The sequence below is a fragment of the Balaenoptera ricei genome, chromosome 4 (assembly GCF_028023285.1).
Source record: "Balaenoptera ricei isolate mBalRic1 chromosome 4, mBalRic1.hap2, whole genome shotgun sequence".
Classification (NCBI taxonomy): Eukaryota; Metazoa; Chordata; class Mammalia; order Artiodactyla; family Balaenopteridae; genus Balaenoptera; species Balaenoptera ricei.
The window spans coordinates 158,530,994-158,550,625 of record NC_082642.1 but is presented as its reverse complement, the minus strand read 5'-3'; the positions used below and the strand labels follow the sequence as shown (position 1 = coordinate 158,550,625).

Genomic DNA, 19,632 nt, shown 5'->3' with positions numbered 1-19,632 from the left:
TTTTTGATGTTGGTTGTTTGGTCTGGTTCTCACACCACCACCACCATCATATGCATACTGACATGTGTGCCATTTCAGTCTGTAGTTTCAGTAATTGTTTTACTGCAAGAAGTGTCTTATAATTCTTTGAATGTCAATGCATCTTCAGAGCCACCTATTTCTTCCTTGAGCCTTTGTGCCTCTACTTGGTCTTGTTTTGTAGAGACAAGTGTAGCATTAGTTCTATGGGTTCTTGGAGATAGGTGTAGTCATGATGTCATTTGCGCAGGAATTTTCTTGTGCATTCAGGTCATCTGCCAATGTGTCCCCTATTCACTTCCCCCTTTCTTGGCCTGTTGGGCTCCTGGAGGGATCCCCAAGGGCTCAGCAAGTCCAGCCACTGTGAATGGATTTTATCACTAGGTTCATTCAATACTTTCATTTATATAATTATCCATGGCTTAGAAATAGTGGCACTCTGGGCTTTCCATTAGGGCATGTGTGTGATACAATTGTGGATCAGTACAGAGACTGTGGGTATTTTGTATCTACAAGCCCTGTTCTCAGTTCTTGGCATCCAGAGGGGAGAAGTTGGGGTAAGCACCCAACACGTTAAAAAATATGCCCTTCAGTTGAGTATAGCACGGCCAAACGTTGTAGGGAAGCGACCACCGCAGGGGAGATGACCTCAGAAAGATGCAGCTGTGAGATTGCAAGTTGGGGTATGTGTGAGGGTCAGTGACTGTGGCCAGAGTGACTTGCTCTCAAGGCAGTGCCGCACCCACTAACCAAGTGCCATGTGTGTGCTGCCAGGACACACAGGGCTGTCCATGTGTCACTCCAGCAGACTTGCTTACTATTGAAAACCATTCCTCCATCTTCCCCAAAGCGTTTGAGGTAAGATACTTACAGATGCATACACGCTCACATGCACACATGTAATGCCTGTGGAGAGAGATGGAGCGTGTGTCCATCCCACATAAACAGTCTATGCATGGTCATTCTGAAGAATGGTGCCCCAGGGGCTCTGGCTAAGAAAACTGAGACATGATCTCATCTGTTAGCTCCGTCTAATTCCTGCATCTGGATTCTGCCAGGACTGTACCTACCGTCGGAAGTGGAACATTGCTGCAGCCAGGACTTCCCGAAGATTTGGTCCACTCTCTCCCCATGGCGCACCACCAGGACGCTTTTCCTCATTATGGTGGCCTGGAATGGTGGAAAGAAAGGCACGTGAGAGTTAACACCCACCTTATGAGACTTGTTCCAGCAGCTTCTCCCCCTCATCCAGTGGTGGCCTGGACACCACGTCTCTTCCTTCCTTGCTCAGTAGTTACAGCCCGTTTTACCAGGACCATTATGATGAGAAGGGGCTAGGAATTGCAGGTGATCTCTGTAACTTCTTGCAACTTTTAATTTTCTGGGCACTATAGCACACATAGGAAATGAAAAGAAAGTGGAACGAATGACCCACATCATGGCACATCAACTGTCTACTTTCTGTCTCTTCCAAGTCCTTATCCCTTGTCTTGGTCCCTTCAGGCTGCTGTAATAAAATACCCTGGGTGGCTTATAAACAACAGAAATTTGTGTCTCACGCTTCCAGGGGCTGGAAGTCTCAGGGTGCCAGAGATCAGGCACCAGCACAGTTAGGTGAGGGCCCTTTTTGGGCTAACATCTCACTGTGTCCTCACACGGTGTAGGGTAAGGGAGCTCTCTGGGGTCTTTTCCATAAGGTCACTAACCCCTTTCATGAGAGCTACACCCACATGACCTAAGCCCCACCTCCAAACACCATCACATTGATCAACAAGATTTCAACATAGGAATTTGTTGGGGGAACACAAATATTCACCCCTTCATAGTGACTTCTTAGGAAATGATCTGTATCTATCTAAATATAATAATATATACATTTATTACTTTATAATATGATATGTAATTGTAATTCAATTATATAATATAATTATAATCTTTATAATATACTATATTATAATATAATATCTATCATAATGTACTATATTATAATATACTATTATAATATTATAGATTATATAATATCTATTATATATAATAGATATATATAATAGATGTATGTATATACTATATAGATATGTACAAATCTTCCTCAATGTAGGATGGGGTTACATCCCAATAAACCCATCATAAATTGAAAATATCTTAAGTAAAAAATGCATTTAATATCATTTGATATCTGCCCAATATCAGAGAGAGGATTGGACCACATGTCACTTGTCTGGGAAAATTCAAAATTCAAGTATTCAAAATTCTACTGAATGCATATTGCTTTTGCACCATGGTAAAGTCAAACTGTAAGTCGAACCATTGTAAGTTGGGGACCATCTGTGTGTGTGTATCTATATCTATACCTATATCTATATATCTATATCTATAAAATCTATCTATTATCTACTGTCTATGAATCATCTATCTATCTATTATCTATCTATCATCTATCTATCTATCTATCTATCTATCTATCTATCTATCTATCTAATCTATCATTTAACCATCCGTCCATCCATCCTAGTTTCCTCTGTTGCTGGCACTCGTTTTCCTCCGAGGGGGCCTCCGGGACCACCCCAGTGTTGGCGTGTTAAATGTGGTTCTCTGCTTAAATGTGAATCACCCTGTTCTCCAGGCTGCCAGGGCGTGTGTTCAGCTCTGGGCACCCAGGGGAGAAGCCCTGCATCTATCCCTTCTTTCTCCTTTCTTGCTGGCCCTTCTTTCCCATAGCTGGTGTTTTTCTGTTTGGCTGAGTGCTAGGGGAAAACAGCACTTTAGTTTACTTTATTTTGGGGAGAGAAAGGCATCGACAGGAGGTTATCAGGGTCCAGCCGTGGAAACAGCAGAGCTCTCTAGAGCTCTCCCCCTTTGCTTTGGGCAGGGGCTCAGACGGCCTTTGGGCCTCACAACTGCAGGACTGACGTCCACCTTTGCTCTTGGGGAGGTCAGTGCTTCGGGGAATTAACCCAAGGGCTGCATTCCAGGCCGTGGTGTGGGGTGTCTTTGAGGAGGGGGCTCCTATGTGCGGGGTGGCTGGGGGTTTCCTCAGGGGAGCTGGGGCTGGCCCTTCTCGCTGTGCTGTGTCGGAGGGAGAGGCTGACCTCGAGAGGAAGCCTGAGCACATTTTCTGCATAAAAGGATGGAGAGAATGAGGGAGAGCCGAGATGGCCAGAGAGGTGAGAGTGACCTGCAGAGGCTGAGAGCGGAGCCGAAGTGGAGTCACCAGGACAGCTGTGTGGGGCACAGGCCTCCCCCGGGAGCCCCAGAGATGACAGAGAACCTCTCGAGGGAGGCGCTGAGGCTGGGCTGGGACCCTGAAGGAGCTCGCGTCCCAGCCCCAGGGGCAGGGGCGGTGTTGCCCAGCGCCAGGACTCGACTCTGGAGCAGGATGGGAAATTCCACATCAACACAGGCCTGCTGCCTCTGGGGACTCGTGCCGTCAAGGTCTGGGGGCACGCGTGCCAGATGCTGGGACACAAGGTGTCGTCCAAAGATGCCCCACTTAGGGGACCTCGGATCTCACTGGGGCCTCTGGACCAACATGGAAAGATGAGTCACAGATGGCAGAGGACGAGGGGCAGAGCTGACAGTGCCTGCCGCAGGAGGTGGGCTGGGGGGACTCCAGGGAAGACATGGGACTTGGTCATGCCTGGAGCCAAGGTCACCAGGGATGGACGGGCTAAGATCACTGGGGATGGTCAGGCCAAGGTCATCAGGGACGGTCAGAAGGGGGAGGGCATCTGGACAGGAGACAGCTCCAGCCAGAGGTCTGCTTTGCCCTGACCACTCCTTTTCCTGAGGTGGACCCTTTCTCTCCCTCCCCATCTTTGGCCTCACATCCCTCTGAAGGTGGGCTTCTGGGTGAAAATGAGAGAGCTGATATTTTTGTATCTGCTATTTTTTTCTTTTGGCTGCTCTGCGCAGCTTGTGGGATCTTAGTTCCCCGACCAGAGATCGAACTCTTGTCCCCCTGCATTGGAAGTGTGGAGTCTTAACCACTGGACCGCCAGGGAAGTCCCTGTATCTTTGCTATTGAGTAGGGTGAGGAAGAGGTGACAAGATGTGGCCCTCCTCAGTGTGAACTGCCATCACCAGACCCAGAATCACACTCTGGTTTCCCCCAAATCCTGGAGAGGAGAATGTAGGTATTTTTCACAGGTAAACACCCTGAGAGACACAGCATTCATTTGAAACGTAGCCAGTGCTGTTGACCACACCCTTGGGATTGATTCTGCCGACAGGGGTGGGGCCTCGAGGGTCTGCACCTCTGGCTGCTCCCCCAGCACTTCTTCAAGTTCATCAAGAAGGACGAAGGGGCCCCAGTGGAATCCCCGCATGTTGGAAAGTGGTTGGGAATTGCTGAGAAGGGCAAACACCAGAAAGTAGGGTCTCGGGCAAACTGCACCTGCCTCACAAGCGCTCTTGGGTCCGGCACCATGCGCAGCCCCAGCCAGACCCTCCCAACCCCTCGTGGGGCCCACCCACCCCCGGGGGATGCAGAATCTCCAGCCGCTTGACGCACAGGGCTCTTCTCATTGGACCTGACTACGTTCTGATTGGCGCATGAAATGTGTTTGTGAGCCGATGGGACGGTCAAGGTCTCCATATGTAGCTTCTCAGGGCCTTGGGGCCGAGTCTTCAAAATGGGCACATGGTCAAGGTGAAGTGAATACTGTGGTGGAGGGCGCTGATATTTGGTTCAGGATGCAAACACCGACCTCTGGCAGCTCCAAGGGGAAGGTCGTCTTGCTGTCTTACATTTTTTTTTTTAATTGTGTATTTGGTTGCACTGGGTCTTAGTTGCAGCAGGTGGGCTTCTTAGTTGCGGCACGTGGGCTCCTTAGTTGTGGCATGCATGTGGGATCTAGTTCCCTGACTGAGGATCGAACTCGTGCCCCCTGCATTTGCAGTGCGGAGTCCCAGCCACTGCGCCACCAGGGAAGTCCTGTTGCTGCCTTACATTTTGAAGTATGGCTGTGGGATTGCCTGCACTGACACCAGGACCCCTTTTCTATTCCATTCCCCCTGCCGAGGACGGATCTTCCCAGTAGGTCACAGGACACACACGTGTTCCCAACCTGGATCTGCTCACTGATGGTCTCAAAACACCATCACTGCCTTGGGCTGAGGTTTTGGATCGGGGGCATTTTCTTCCCTGGAAGAGCACGGAGGGGTTGAACTTTGAAATCAGGAATATTTGCATCAGGAATATTATGATAAAGTGAAAGGTCCACGGGGAATGGAATGGACCAACCCCTGGGTCCACACAACGGCAGGGCTGCATCAGATCTTTTTTTTTTTTTTTTAAATTTTATTTATTTATTTATTTTTGGCTGTGTTGGGTCTTCGTTTCTGTGCGAGGGCTTTCTCCAGTTGCGGCAAGCGGGGGCCACTCTTCATCGCGGTGCGCGGGCCTCTCACTATCGCGGCCTCTCTTGTTGCGGAGCACAGGCTCCAGACGCGCAGGCTCAGTAGTTGTGGCTCACGGGCCCAGTTGCTCCGCGGCACGTGGGATCTTCCCAGACCAGGGCTCGAACCCGTGTCCCCTGCATTGGCAGGCGGATTCTCAACCACCGCACCACCAGGGAAGCCCTCAGATCTTTTGACAGAAGGTGCTGGATACCTTTCCTGGGACTGCTGAAACAAAGCACTGACTGCGGGGGCTGAAAACAAACGAAGCTTATTCTCTTCCAGTTCTGAAGGCTGGAAGTCCAAAATCAAGGTGTCGCAGGGCCAGGCCCCCTCAGAGGCTCTAGGGGAGGGTTCCTCCTGCCTCTTCCAGCTCCCGGTGGCCCCAGCATCCTTGACGTGTGGCCGTGTGGCTCCAGTCTCTGCCCCGAGGTCACATGGCTTCTCTCTGTGTGCCTTGTCTCCTCGTCTGTGAGCATCACATCCCCTGTTTCCTGTGATTAGGTTTAGGGCCTGCAGGATAATCCAGGATAATCTCCCCATCAAGACCCTTATCTCAGTCACACATGCAAAGACCATTTTCCTCACAAGAGGTGGCAGGAATTGGGACCTTACCTCTTTGGAGCCGTTCTTCAGCCCACTACGTGACCATAGCAAAACTACGGCCAGTTCTCCTTTCTCACTACCTGGATGGAGTGACCTCAGGCCAGGGGAGGGTTCTGTTATCGGGGGACGGGTGTCAGGTTCTCGTCCATTTCAAGCACCAGCGTTCAGACAGAGGCCGAGCTGGGCTGAGCCTTGCAAGTCAGCTCCTCCCCTCGTTCAATCTGGAAAGCGGGGCTCAGCCTCAGGGAGCCCATGGCCCCAGTCCAGGCCGGCTCCCCTCATTCCCAGAGAGTCTGGGGCGCGGGCCCCATTTTCATCGGTCTGGGGCTGGCAGGCCTCTGGCTCCCAGTCCGAACCTCCTCCACCCGGGCCGTTCACCCCCGAAGGCCCAGCTAAAGAGGTCACCCCTTGTCCTCCCAGGCTCCCGGTGTCCCCTGCCCTGGGCTCAGCTCTTGTCTGAACCGGAGGCAAGCTCTGGGGGCCGGTGGGCTCTTGGGGAAGGAGCCAGCCGGCCGATGGCAGAGTTAGGGTGAGAGTGTGGCCTCCCAGGAGGGCTGGGTCCCTGTCCCTTTCCTGCCCCGTGACCTAGTGCCATGATGACATGGGCCAGGCTCACAGTGTGTGCGTGTGTGCAGGGGTCACCCTCTGCCCGGGGTGGACGGAGCTGGGGGACCTGGGAGCAGAGAGATGGGCCCCTTGCTGGCCCACCCAGGTCTGAGCTCAGGGCAGCAGCGTCTGAGTGAAAGCTGCCCTGGAGGAGTCGAGTCTACCCGGAGTCGGCACAGAGTGGGGCTGTGAGCGGCTCATTTGACATCAGGGCCCCGTCACCTGTAGGGACTGCAGGCTACTGATGCTCCGGGACATGGGCGGAGGCTGAGGGTCCCCGTTCCGTCTGCTGCTGGCTTCACCGTCCTTCCCGGAGCTCAGGTCGGGGGCTACACTGAAGGTGTACGTCCTGTGCGAGAGGAAAGAGGCCAGTGTCATGACGAGCCTGGGAAGCATCCGGTCGTCACGTGATGGAGAGCATGCATGCGACACGGCGGGTGGGTTGGGTCATCGTGAGGATGAAACGAAACAATGGTTCAGAAGGACTCAGTGCCCAGCACATAGCAGCTCCTGAGCCGGTGGTGGTGGTTCATGTTCTCCATCACCACCTGTTACAGACTGAACTGTGTGCCCTCAAATGTATAGTCCTGACCCCCAGCACCTCCGAATGGGACCCTATTTGGAGGTAGGACCTTTAAAGAGATGATAAAGGTAAAATGAGGTCACTAGGGTGGGTGTTAATTCAATCTGACTGGGTTCTTTTGAGAAGAGGAGATCAGGACACAGGGACGACAATGTGGGGACACTGGGAGGACACGGCCACCTACACACCCAGGAGAGAGGCCTCAGGAGGGACCAGCTTGAGCTTGGACTTCCAGCCTCCAGGGCTGCAAGAGAAGGGACACCTGCTGTTTAAGTCACCATGTCTGTGCTATCTCGTTACGAGGCCCGAGCAAACCAGTGCATCACCCTCTAAGAATCGCCTTCTGAAATAACCAAAGGTGTGAAGATGCTCGTGGTTGGGAACAGGGATAAGGGAGCAGAACAGACACATTAAACGCCATGGCAACACACAGGAAAGGCACAGATGCATTAGTGGGCGGGTGGGTGACCACAGTGCCCGAGCAGGTGCAGGCGGAGAGGAAACTGCTGCTCGTCTAGGGGATCAAGAAAGGTGCCCCGGGTGGGCAGCCGTTTGGGAGCTCTGAGGACCACTGAGGGCGAAGGTCATGGCACACCAGAGCTGTGAGAACTCCAGAAGGTGAGCGAGTGCCGGTGCCGAGGTGAGGAACAGGGGAGGGGCCCGAGGAGGAGTGAGAATGCGGAACCAAGAGCCGACGGTCATGGAAATCCTCCAAGAGCAAGAAAGGGCCAGGTTCCCAGGGGAAATTCTTTTTAGAAAGCGAAAGGTCATCTTTGTAAACTCTAGTTAAAAACAATTTACAAGCACCTCTGGTTCCCGTTCCCGTGGGATCTGAGCACCTGTCCTGGTGGTCGTAAGAGGAGGACTAGTTATACTGAAGCTGTCCTCACGAGGCCTGTAATCTGCTTTATAGCATGCGGGCTAGTTTCAAACAAGGCTGAGTGAAAAAGATACATACAATCAGAGGAGAGAAGTGGACAGCAGCTAGAGAGGGAAATGGGAAAAAAAAAGAGAGCTTGTGCTTGATTTTGTTTTTAAGATAACAGCATGTTTGCTTGCTGGTGGGAGCCGTTGGGGAGGGCCTTGGGATGACAGATGATGCTGGCGTGATGCCCTTGGAGGTCATGGGATGCCCAGGAGGGATGGGCTGCAACGCGCCATGAACAGGTGGCCTTGGCTAGGAGTTTGGACCGAGCATCACAGTGTGCTGGGGGGAGAAGGGCACGTGGGCCTAGAGGCCGCAGGCGACTAGAGCTGGTGGACACTCTTCCGACGTTCACCTGTCCCGGCGGATAAGAGTGAGGAATGCAGTGGGCGGCCTCTGGGTTAGATGAAAAAATCAGACACAAATCAGCTGGTGGGCAGAGTGTCCAGGGGTGCCTGGGCCTCCAGTTTACGGGGGAAGAGAAGGAGGCAGACGGTCCGCTCGCGTGAGTGACTGGTAAGGGAACATCATCGTTATTACTATTTCCTGAAAAGCATGTTCTCGTCTTGCTCTTTAGATTGTAGTATTCTTTATGATTTTTAACATACAGAAGGCTTACATTTTAAGCACTTAATAATCAGTATTAAAGACACATCTGTTAAGTCTCACCCTAAGAGCCATTCCACTGCTTCTCTGCTTTCAAAGCTCTCCCCGGTCCAGAAATCAGAAATACAGTCATTTAAACTGCCTTCTATTTTAAAATGATTTTCTGTTTAATTCTTGACTCAGAATTAAATTGATATCAGTGTGCGCTGTGAGGTCATACAGAATACCTTTTATTTTACACCCATTTATTTTCCCATTTCTGATGCATTCATCAGATAGGAACCTCCTAATATACCAGGTCTCCTGCTCTGTTAGCTAGTCTGTTCCACGGATCTATTTTTTCTCTTTCCCTCAAGCCAGTACCATATTATAGATTTATAACATGCTTTTAATACCTGGTGGGGTAAATATCTCCTCTCATCACTTTTATTTTTCAAAGTGTTCTCAGCTCTTCTATTTATTCTCCCAGATAAACTTTTCAATCACTCAGTGAAGTTACAACAAACGATCCCATTGGGATTTTCCCTGGAATTCCATTAAACCTGGAAATGGCTCTGGGAGGATTCATTTTGCTCCATCATGAACGTGGTGTGTTTCTACTTATTCGGCCCATTTGTAAATGTTTGCCTTTCTCTCCCACAGTGGCCCCAAGTCCCCCAATTCTCGTAAAGCTGATGGCTTCCAGGCCTCCATCCTGAGACCCTAACCGGGTCCTGAGCTGGGAGTGGCGTCATTTCTCCTGCATCTCAGGGGCCCACAGGCTCAGGCCACCTGCCTTTCACCATCACAACCGCACGCCCGTGACCCTCAGTGCCCACGCGGTGTTTCGATGTAGTTAACTCACTTCTGAAACTGTCTGCAAGTCGTACCTTCTCTTCCCATCTTGTTGCCTGTCCTGTCTTGAGTGGTAAATCCTACTGGCGGCGAGACAGGCTGGGACCTGGGACCTTTTGCTGGGACCTGGACCCTTTGCTGCAGGGCTGGCACCTGGACACACCTCTCCTCCAGCAACAGAATACAAAGAAACTGTACAGGACTAAAAATAACTGCGTGCCTGCCCAGTTGGGTCAAATTCTGGACCCAAAAGATACAAAGAGACCAAAAAACCCAACTGCCACTTTTGAAGAGCCTGGAGCAAAAGCAGGGCACTGCGTGTGCCCCCTGCACACACCACCACCTAGGGGGTGGGCAGACCACCTAAGTCACCCGTCTGGCCTGACGCCTGGACACACCCCTGCCCTCACCCCATGTAAGGAGCCAGCTCAAGCCCCCTCGGGGAGCGGGCAGGCAAGGGGACCTGTTGTTGGTTCCCACTCCCCCCTGTTGCAGCAGTGGTCCCAACAAAGCCCTGCCTGAATTTCTTGTCTGGCCTCTGATCAATATCTATTGATTAAGGAAGCCAAGGACCCTGGTCAGTAACAGCGGGATCCAGGTCAAATAGATATACACAGCTCATAGTCTCACAGCGTCAGATGTCAGCACATTCGACGTCTCTAACTGGTCATAAATAGACAAGAACATGATCCCCACATTCAGACCATTGACATTTCCCCCTGCAAATGAGCACGCTCTCAGTATTTGCAGTCTCACCATGACACAGGAAATGCTGGTGGGTTTCCCCTTCCTGAGGGCGAGGTGTGGCCCTCCCGCACCCTGCTCCCGGCCCATGGGGCAGATAGTGAAGCCTCGTTATCTATAAATAACATCTGTGAAGTTTACAGTTGGAGAGAAAAATTGAATTTTTTTTTTTTTTTTTTGCTACTCTTTCAAATGAAATACAACCTTGATTACCATGGGGATGTTGGTGATGAGAAGAGAAAGGAAAGAACGTAGCATTTTAATATTTCTGTTTTTCTCTTAAACTTCGGAGACCCACTTACTGCTTAACTTACACCATAGAAATAGATGTATTTAAATTCTCCCTGGCTTTTAAAAGGGGCACTGCTGCCGTCTGTGGGGTTGTGTGGACTGTGTCTGCTAGGGATGCCATAGCGAGGTACCACAGACGGGGCAGCTTAAGTAACAGATACTTGTTCTCATACAGTCTGGGGGCTGAGTCCAAGATCGAGGTATGGGCGGGGTTAGTTCCTCCAGAGGCCTCTCTCCTTGGTGTGTACACGGCCGTCTTCTCCCTGTGTCCTCACATGATCGTCCTTCTGTGTGTGTCTGCCCGGATCTCCTCTTCTTATAAGGACACCAGACAAATAGGATTAGGGCCCACCCTGTGATCTCATTTTACCTTGGTCACCTCTTTAAAGACCCATCTCTAAATACAATCACATTGTGAAGTGCTGGGGCTTCAGACATCAACGTATGAATTTGGGGGACACAATGCAGCCCATGACAATATCTCTATTATGTCTGAGCTACTTGCCAGGAACTTGCTCTGTGGTTTTGGAAAGTTACTGAGCATGTATTGCTCCAGGGTTGGTACTCTCATCTTGGCTCAAAGAGGACAAAGTGTTCTCTAAGCTCTAACATTCACGGCTCTTTGTTCGAGATTATGCTACATACATTCTTGTCTGTGGAGGGTTGAAAACTGCTGTGATTCATGAATACGCTCCATCAATATCACAGTGGTCACCTCTGATCTTTTTCTTCAAAGTAACAGGCAAATATTGTGGGGTCATTTTGTTGCTGAGTAAATCCAGAGACCCTGAACTATTGGCACAAAGGCTGAATTGTCGCATGGGTGATGGGTCACTGATGTAAGGCCAATAATTTTTCCTGCTTGGGTTGCACGTCCCAAGTGTGAATTCTGTGCTGACACTGTCAGAGATATTTATCCACTGTCTATAAACAACGGTTTGTCTGCCCACAGCTAAAGTAGCCTTGGGACAGTATCATCGGACGGCATTTCTGCTCAGCCGATTAGTAACGTGTCCAGACATTCTAGGGCCATTTTCTGAATTTAAAAGTTTGAACGTTTAATAAAGTACACTTTTGGCCATTTTAAAAGACTTAGCCAGGACAGCTGAGTCCGACAACAGTGCTGGTTCTCTGTCCTTCTGACCCATAATCACATGTCACAGTTTGTCTTACTTCTTCCCCAGCACAGCTGGGTTGCTTCCAAAACACGGCCAATCAGACACCCCACAGCCCAGCCCAGTACTTAGTTTTCTCTTCTTTTGCTATAATTCTTGTTAATACTTATGAATTCCTAGGGGAAACTTGTTTCTAGAAGGAATAGTCCCAGAAATGTTCAGCTTAAAACCTGGAACCGTTATTTTGGTGACAGGTGACTAACAGATTAACTGTGAGGTGAAAGATGTAATAGCCATAAACTGATTTTCTCCAGAATCTTAGCTGCATAGTTCTAGAAACATCCAGTTTGCCGACTGCCTGGCGACGGTGATGCTCTCTCATCCTGAGCAAGGATTGGAGGACTTGCTAAAGGACAGGGACCAGATGGGAGCCCACGCCACCTGGACCTCAGATGGTCAGTTGGGGTGGAACCAGAATCTGCTCCCTTGTTACTCCTTAAATGGTTCATGGTTCATTGGACTGGGTGATGGACTGAGCTGGTTCTAAAAGGAACCAAGTGCTTCCTTGATTGCGTGATGTCATCTGGCCCCTCCACCTCCCTGGGCCCAAGTGTTCTCAGCTCTCAGGGATGATGATCTACCTGATTATCTCTGCAGTCCCTCGTGGCACCAATGTCCTGTGACTTTGTTGTGGCCACTGGACACATGGCCATGCCCACACCCATAAAACTGTGCTTCTCTGGGATGACTGGTCTACCCACACCTGGGATGGCTGTGATCTTTTCGTGGAAGCCATATCCCTTTCCACGTTGGGTGTGGGAGAGCTCGGAGCCTGGGGCCCACAGCGTGCATGGTGTGCACAGAGCTTGGCCCTGGGTTTGTCTGACTTCTCTCCCTTTATTCTCTCTTTGACCCAATTTCCTTATATTGTTTTCTTTAAACTTAAAATTGATTAATTTAGATTTTGAATAAGTAATGCATTTCTATGGTTCACAAATTTAAAAATTATGCAGTGGTAGAGGGTGAAAAGTCTCCCTCCCATTCCTATTCCATTCTCCCAACTCCCACCTTCAACCCTGCAGGTAGCCACTGTTAGAAGTTTATAGACATCTTCCCTTCCAGGGAACTTTTACGCATGAACGTGCATATAAATACATATTGTGCATATATAAGTACAGATGATAATGTTTTAATGCATCTGTTCCCCACAGTTAGTACTATCCTATACACGTTGTTCTGCAACTTCTCTTGGATTTTTTTATATCAGTACATAAAATACTTCCTCGTGATCATTTTTAAAAACCTCAAGTATTCTATTGTATGGATGTATCATAATTTATTTCACTGGCTTATCTTTAATTGAATTATCTCTTCTACGGTGCTTGTATGCTTCTATAATTTGTTATGTTCATAATAAGGAAGTGGTATTTTGTAGTCCTTTTGGGATTATGATCTCAGAAAAGTTTTGTAGAGTAATTGATGTTTTCTGAATGTTTTCAGTGGAAAACCACAAATCAACCAAGATATTTACCATATACCTGCAGGGATAATGTTGGCAGTATGGAGAAGGCAATTTTTACCAACCATGGAACTGTCTAGAAGCATACAAGCACCATGGTCACTGTTTCCAAAAAGACGCTCTCAGACACTAAGTCTGAGAGAGGCCTCTGGGCTGCAGGGGCAGAGCGGCACTCACCTGTGCTTCACCCACGTGTCACACTCGCTAGCTCGCTCCGTGTAGTTCTCGGGCAGGAAGCCCCGGCAGCCGGTCTGCTGCGAGATCCCAATCACCCAGCCCTCGCTGGCTTCCTCCTGCTGAGTGGGGTCCACGAAGATGTAGTCTCCGGGACTGAGTGTGAGCTCATCCATGTTCTGGGGTTTGTACTGGAACCGGACCTTCAGGGTCTAGAATGGAGGAAAGTGTCTTCATGTCTCAAGCAAGGATGGGTTCTGTGTCTCCATGACACATCCAAGCCTCTGTCTGATGACAGTAGAATATGACAAAAGGATGTATACACTTGTTCAGATACATTCAGAAATGAATTTTGGTATCTATCTATCATCTGTCTCTCTAGTTATTATCTATTTATCTATCTATTTATCTATCATCTTTCTCTCTAGTTATTATCTATCTATTTATCTATCTATCATCTATCTATTATCTCTCTATCATCTAGCTATACATATCAATCATCTATCTATCATCTATCTACCTATCTGTATCTATCAATCACCTATCTAATCTATTATCTATCTAACTCTTATCTACCTATCAATTTATCTATCTACCTATCTATCATCTGTCTATCTATCTCTATCATCTATCTACCTATTTTATCAATCTACCTATCTACCTACCTATTTATCTCTGTTTACTTATTTCTTATATGAAAATCTCAAAGCATAACCGGATGTTCACATCTGCCCCCCCTTGGAGTGAGGTTATTTACAGCTTCTCCCACACCACAGAACACGGTAGATTCATTCATACTTGTTCCATGGGTCTGAAAGGAGCATAACAAGCTTTCTATCTAAAGCAATCAATCCCATGGGGAGGGAGTCCTGAACTGAGGCTTCGCTCAAATCATTATCTAAACAAATTAGCAAGCAGCACATGTGTTCATAAATCTTTGCAACCGTCCATTTTTGATACCTGAAATGTTTCCACTTTTCCCCCAAATTTCTGTGTCTGTGACTCACATACAAAAGAATGTTAATTCCAAAATGCAGGCCACAGCATGATTTTAGGGAAGGGAGAGAAGTTTGCCCTTCTGCTGAAAAACCTCCATCCGAGGGCTCCTGGGGTCAGGGCTCCGTCAGGAGGGCAGCCGTTCACCTGTTCCCATGGCGGGTCCAGTCTAGCCGTCCGCCTGCGTTCGCTCACCTGGTAGTGTACAAAGCGCATGTCCCGGGAGTACAGTGCGGCCGTCCACTGGCAGGCGTGGCCGGGGTGGACGGCTCTGGCCAGCTGCTCCAGCGTCCTCTGGTGGTGGGGATAGAACTTGTGGGCCAGGGTGAGATGCAGCTGCTTGGTGCAGGGCTTCACGGTGCAGTCTGTGAAATCAGGCAAACGGGGCACCTTGACCCAGACGTCCGCACTGCACGCCCGGGTCTCCGCATCCGGGGTGGCCATGAGCCCGGGTTGGAGGTGCAAACGCCTTTACACACTCACCTCCTGCCTCTACCCATTCCCCTCCCCACACCAGCACTCCCCCGACAAGGCAAGGAGTTGGCCCAGACGGGCCACCACACAGAGGTCACCTGTTTAAGGAGGTAGCTGGGTACTTGAAGATTCTACAAAGAAGCAGGAAAGCAGAGGGTATAGAGACACAGGTTTTGGGGGAGGGGTGTTTGTGGCCCATCAATTTGCAAGTTAATTGCCCCAACAATTGATTCCAATCTCCTTCATCCCCCGGGGTGTGCATGTCATACAGTGGCCTGCACGGGTGGGCTCATGCTGCAGTCAATGGCTTTTTGTTCAGTTGCAGAGTCTCTGGAAGAAAATGCCCTAAGCAATGCGATTCCATCAGACGTCACAGTGCCTCTAATATTCTGCTGACTTTGGTGAAGCAGGAAGCCCTTGGAGCGGCCAAGGCCCTGGTCTTTTTGAGTGATCTCTGCCTTCATGGCCCCAGCCCTCCTGGACCTCATCCCAGGGCCCTCAGGTCAGTGGGCAGCAGCGTCCCCGAAGCAGCCAGGATCCGATTTCAGCCGGGTCACAAAGCAGCTTTGTTCCGGGGAGGCGGCGATTAATGGAACTGCACAGACTCTGGAATCTGATAGACCTGACTTTAGACCCAGCTGCCCCGTTTGGCAGCTGACTTTGGGGACCGTCTTGGTCTGACTCAGCTTCAGTTTCGACACCAACAACTTGAGGATTGGACAGCCTTGTCCTGGGAAACCGGCCTCCCAACTGTAAGGTCCCCGGGAAACTTTCAGTAAATCTTAGTTACCTGCTACCTTTCTCACGGGCAACACTTAGCAACACACAGGATCTGCCTTCCCCCTGAAAAACGTCAAGGGTGATGCACCCACTTCCTGGAGCCCAGACTTGGCAACCCCGTCGATGTCTCCCGTCCTCTATCTGAGCCTTTGGTAGCAAAAGAGAAACCGGCGAGGTCTCCAGGCCCTGAGCTGCGGGGGTGAGGAGCTCGAAGCAAGAGAACATGTGGGTGGCGGGGAAATTCCTTTTCTCGGGTGTTCCAGACGAGGTGGGGGGACGGCCTTGCCGTGGATGAGTCAGCGTGGCCTGGGAAAGGCCCGCTGAGGTCGTCATCAGAGAGATCACCGAGTCACCTGATCTGAACGGGCGCTTGTCTTTTTCTCTGTGTGGCCCATGCCCCTGGGGACTGTGAGCTGGCCAGGAACACGCTTGCTGGCTGAGCTGTGACTGGTCGCTCCCGACCCATCAGGGTCAGGCCCAGGGTGCCGGCCGTGGAGGGCAGGGCGGAGCCTGCTGAGGGGTGGGCGATGGACGTGAGGTCAAAGCCGGTTTCCCAGGGTGCGGAGCGGGTCAGCACGAAGCCCAGGAGGCACGGAGCAGGACATGGCTGGACTCCAGTGCCAGCTCCACCACCCACTGGCTTGGGGACTCTGTTGGTTTCCTGGGCTGTTGTCACAAATGGCCACAACCTGAGTGGCCTAGAACAACAGAAATTTGTTCTCATGTGTCTGGAGGCTGGAAGTCCAAAGCCAAGGTGTCGCAGGGCAGCGCCCCCCGCTGAAGGCTCCCGGGGAGGGTCCCTCCCTGCCTCCTCCAGCTCCTGTGGCCCCAGCATTCCTTTGCTTGTGGCCGCATCCCTTCAATGCCTGCCTCCGTGGTCACATGGCCTCTCCTCTGTGTCTCTGTGTCTTCTCGTCATACAAGGACACCAGTCACTGGACTTAGGGCCTATCCTACTCCAGTGTGACCTCAACTACTTACATCTACAGAGACCCTATTTCCAAATAAGGTCCTTTTCTGAGGTTTTGGTGGACGTGAATTTTAGGGGACACTTTTCAACCCATGACAGTGACCTTGGGCAGGCACTTTTTACCCTGCACAGCCCTCGGTCACTCTATTTTGAAAATGAGTGGTCATTAAGAGCCACTTTTTGGGGGCGTGGGAGTAAGTGAGGTGCTAGGCCTGCTCGGAGGCAAGCGGCTGATACACTGCATCAGGACAAGAGCCACGTCCGTCATCCTTTTAGAGACAAGGAGATTCAAGAGCCATGCCCTGAACTCACGTTTACATAAAGGAGGCAGTCCGCAAGGACATGGGGTAAGGTTATCATTATCTAGCAAATACGATCCCAGACTCGACAAGCGAGCCTCCAAATGGAAATCTGGGACTAAGGAAATTATTCATGTGACTGGCATCTGCATTCATATATGTCTGCAGGGGGCAGGGAGGGGTCCCGCTACCAGGGTGCTGTGGCCTCTTCGAGTTTCAGACTCAGCAAAACACAGCAGTGCGGAGCACCTCTGAGTACCAGGACCACGGGGAAGTTCCCCAAACAGCCCAAACTGTTTAAAGGGCGAGACCCCCAGCCATTTGCAGAGAAAGAAGACGACTCAGGGGTCAGAGGACATGATTCAGGTCACACCACCAACCAGAGATGAGGGAAAATTCACACCTGAGGTCAAGTCTGGAATTCTTCTCACTAAACCCCAGCCGGAGCCTCAGTCTCCAGACCGGGGCTGGTGTCTGAGGAAAGTGAATTTGGCTGATTCTCAAAGTGAGTCTAGATAATTGTCCCCCCAAGAGGCCAAGGAGACAAGACTACGCTCATACCGAAAACATTAAAATGAATCAGCTAGGACTTGTGTTTTACATACAGCACTGGCCTGGTGAGGAGGGATGCCGCTGGTGGGTGTGGGGCTGGGGGAGGTACCCCCGCCTACAACCCCCTGTCATCATGTGGCCACACACCGTCCCTCCTGGGACAGTTTCCCAGCAGCTGGAACACGGCTGAGTGTTTTGAAAAACCACATTGGTGCAGACAAGGCTATTCCCACTTAGAGAAGAGCCCTCTGCTAGTTCTGAGTCTTTCTATTCGCTCACTCTTTTTTGTTTTTAATTATTTTTTATTGGAGTACAATTGATGTACAATGTTGTGTTAGTTTCTGCTGTACAGCAAAGTGAATCAGTTATACGTATACATACACCCACTCTTTTTTAGATTCTATTCCCATACAGGTTATTACAGAGTACTGAGTAGATTTCCCTGTGCTATACAGCAGGTTCTTATTAGTTATCTATTTTGTGTATAGTAGTGTGTCTATGTCAGTCCCAATCTCCCAATTTATCCCTCGCACCCCTTTCCTCCTTGGTAACCGTAAGTTTGTTTTCTACATCCGTGACTCTACTTCTGTTTTGGAAATAGGTTCATCTGTACCATTTTTTTAATTCCACGTATAAGCGATATCATATGGTATTTGTCTTTCTCTGTCTGACTTAGCTCACATTTTTGAAGGACATCCTGGCCCGTTACGGACGTTCTAGCTAATTGTTCAGCCTCAGGTTAAGGCCATGTCATAGTTGCTGGCTGTAAGGGCCAGGTGGGTGTGGAAGTGACCTAGTGGGGGTGCAGACAACCCTGTGCCTGGCCAGCCAGGCCAGCGCGACCACCCCGCAGGACGACCGTCGCTGCATCGGGGAAACAGCCTCACTCTTGCTGCCCTGGGGTCTGCCCGTCGCATCCGAGTGTGGCGAGCTCAGCCCCAGGCACAAAGGGACCACTTTCTATTAACCGGGCCCTGCGTGTGCTTCTGCCTGGGGCTGCCTACCTGCTAAGATGGAAGCTTCCGTGGCGAACATCACAGCAAATTCCTGGATGATATCTGCGGGGCTGTCATTCACGAAGAAGCCCAGGTAGCTGACGGAAGAATGGAGAACCAGAGGCACAGCCGAGGGGAAGGCGCCCAGGGTCCTATCCCCGGCTCTCTTCAGTGCTTCATACAGACACTCCACCTTCTGGTCCTCGCACTGAGGGACAGAGACAGGACAGTCACCTGTTACCTTAACTAATAACAATCAGGCAGCCTCGGGAGCCTCTTTTCTGGTCACGATGCTGTAACATAATTTACCTGGTCCTGGTGTTTGGGGTGATGGATCCGTTCTGTAGCTGGCCCCCAGTTTCTTATAGAATTCAGGTCAAGTTCTTTTTGGAATAGAATAGCCTTTGAATGCCCAGGTCAAAAATCCCTTGTCCCTCTAAATGTGTGCCTCGCCCCACGCTGAGTTGACCCAACCCCGCATCCCATCCTGAACCCCCTCCTCCAGTCCTGTGGCCCACAGCTGGGCTCAGGGCTGCATTATTGGCTTCTGGAGGTTTCCCGTAGATGCCAAGGCGGCCCCGGGGTGCACTGCTCAGAACCTACCCTACTGAGGAGGGTTGTAGCCTACCCCTCGGCTGCTGACCTTCAGACCCGGCAGCAGGCCACACGCTCGGCCGGTGATCGAGCCGTCCTTGCCCCCAGCAGGGTCTCCTCTGACGTGGTCTTGGCTCACAAGCTCCCCCTCAACCCTGCTGTCACCCACTCACCTGCCCTCTGGCCACACAGCTCTTGGCTCCTTGCTCAGTGAGAAAGACTCCATGCACCCGTGTGGGACCCCAGTGGAGGCCTGACAGAGCCACCCCCTTCGGGGAGCCGGCCAAATCCTCCTCTCCCCAGCAGCTGGCTCCCTCTGGGCTTCCCACAGCCCTCTTTATTCTCTGAGTTGTGAACCTTATCATCGTTGCTAATGCGCACCCTCAGCTCCCCTGCTAACCAGGAGCGCCCTAAATTCACCCCGCCTGTGGTATCTTTGCAGTCGTCGTAGGGCCTGGAAAGCACGTGTTGCCTGGAGGGCACCCCCCTCACGTAACCTGGGAGCATGGAGGCACGTTATACACCGACCTGTAGATGACGGCACTAGTTGGTGG

The 19,632-nt window shown here is 50.7% G+C and overlaps 1 protein-coding gene and 1 non-coding gene across 2 annotated transcripts in view; one reads left to right on the top strand and one right to left on the bottom strand.

The window, feature by feature from the left end:
* The window catches only part of UBASH3A (ubiquitin associated and SH3 domain containing A), a 49,189-nt gene that overhangs the window by 14,104 nt on the left and 15,453 nt on the right, over positions 1–19,632 (bottom strand). The window contains exons 5-9 of the mRNA XM_059921627.1: positions 18,494–18,692; positions 14,610–14,779; positions 13,422–13,630; positions 6,850–6,976; positions 1,089–1,188 (exon numbers count right to left, since the gene is read on the bottom strand). Of these exons, the coding sequence (XP_059777610.1) occupies positions 1,089–1,188; positions 6,850–6,976; positions 13,422–13,630; positions 14,610–14,779; positions 18,494–18,692 (805 nt within the window). The remainder of the gene's footprint in view (positions 1–1,088; positions 1,189–6,849; positions 6,977–13,421; positions 13,631–14,609; positions 14,780–18,493; positions 18,693–19,632) is intronic.
* Positions 8,015–8,147, top strand: LOC132365620 (small nucleolar RNA SNORA61). Its single transcript, XR_009503148.1, has one exon. It is a non-coding gene; the product is annotated as a small nucleolar RNA SNORA61 (small nucleolar RNA).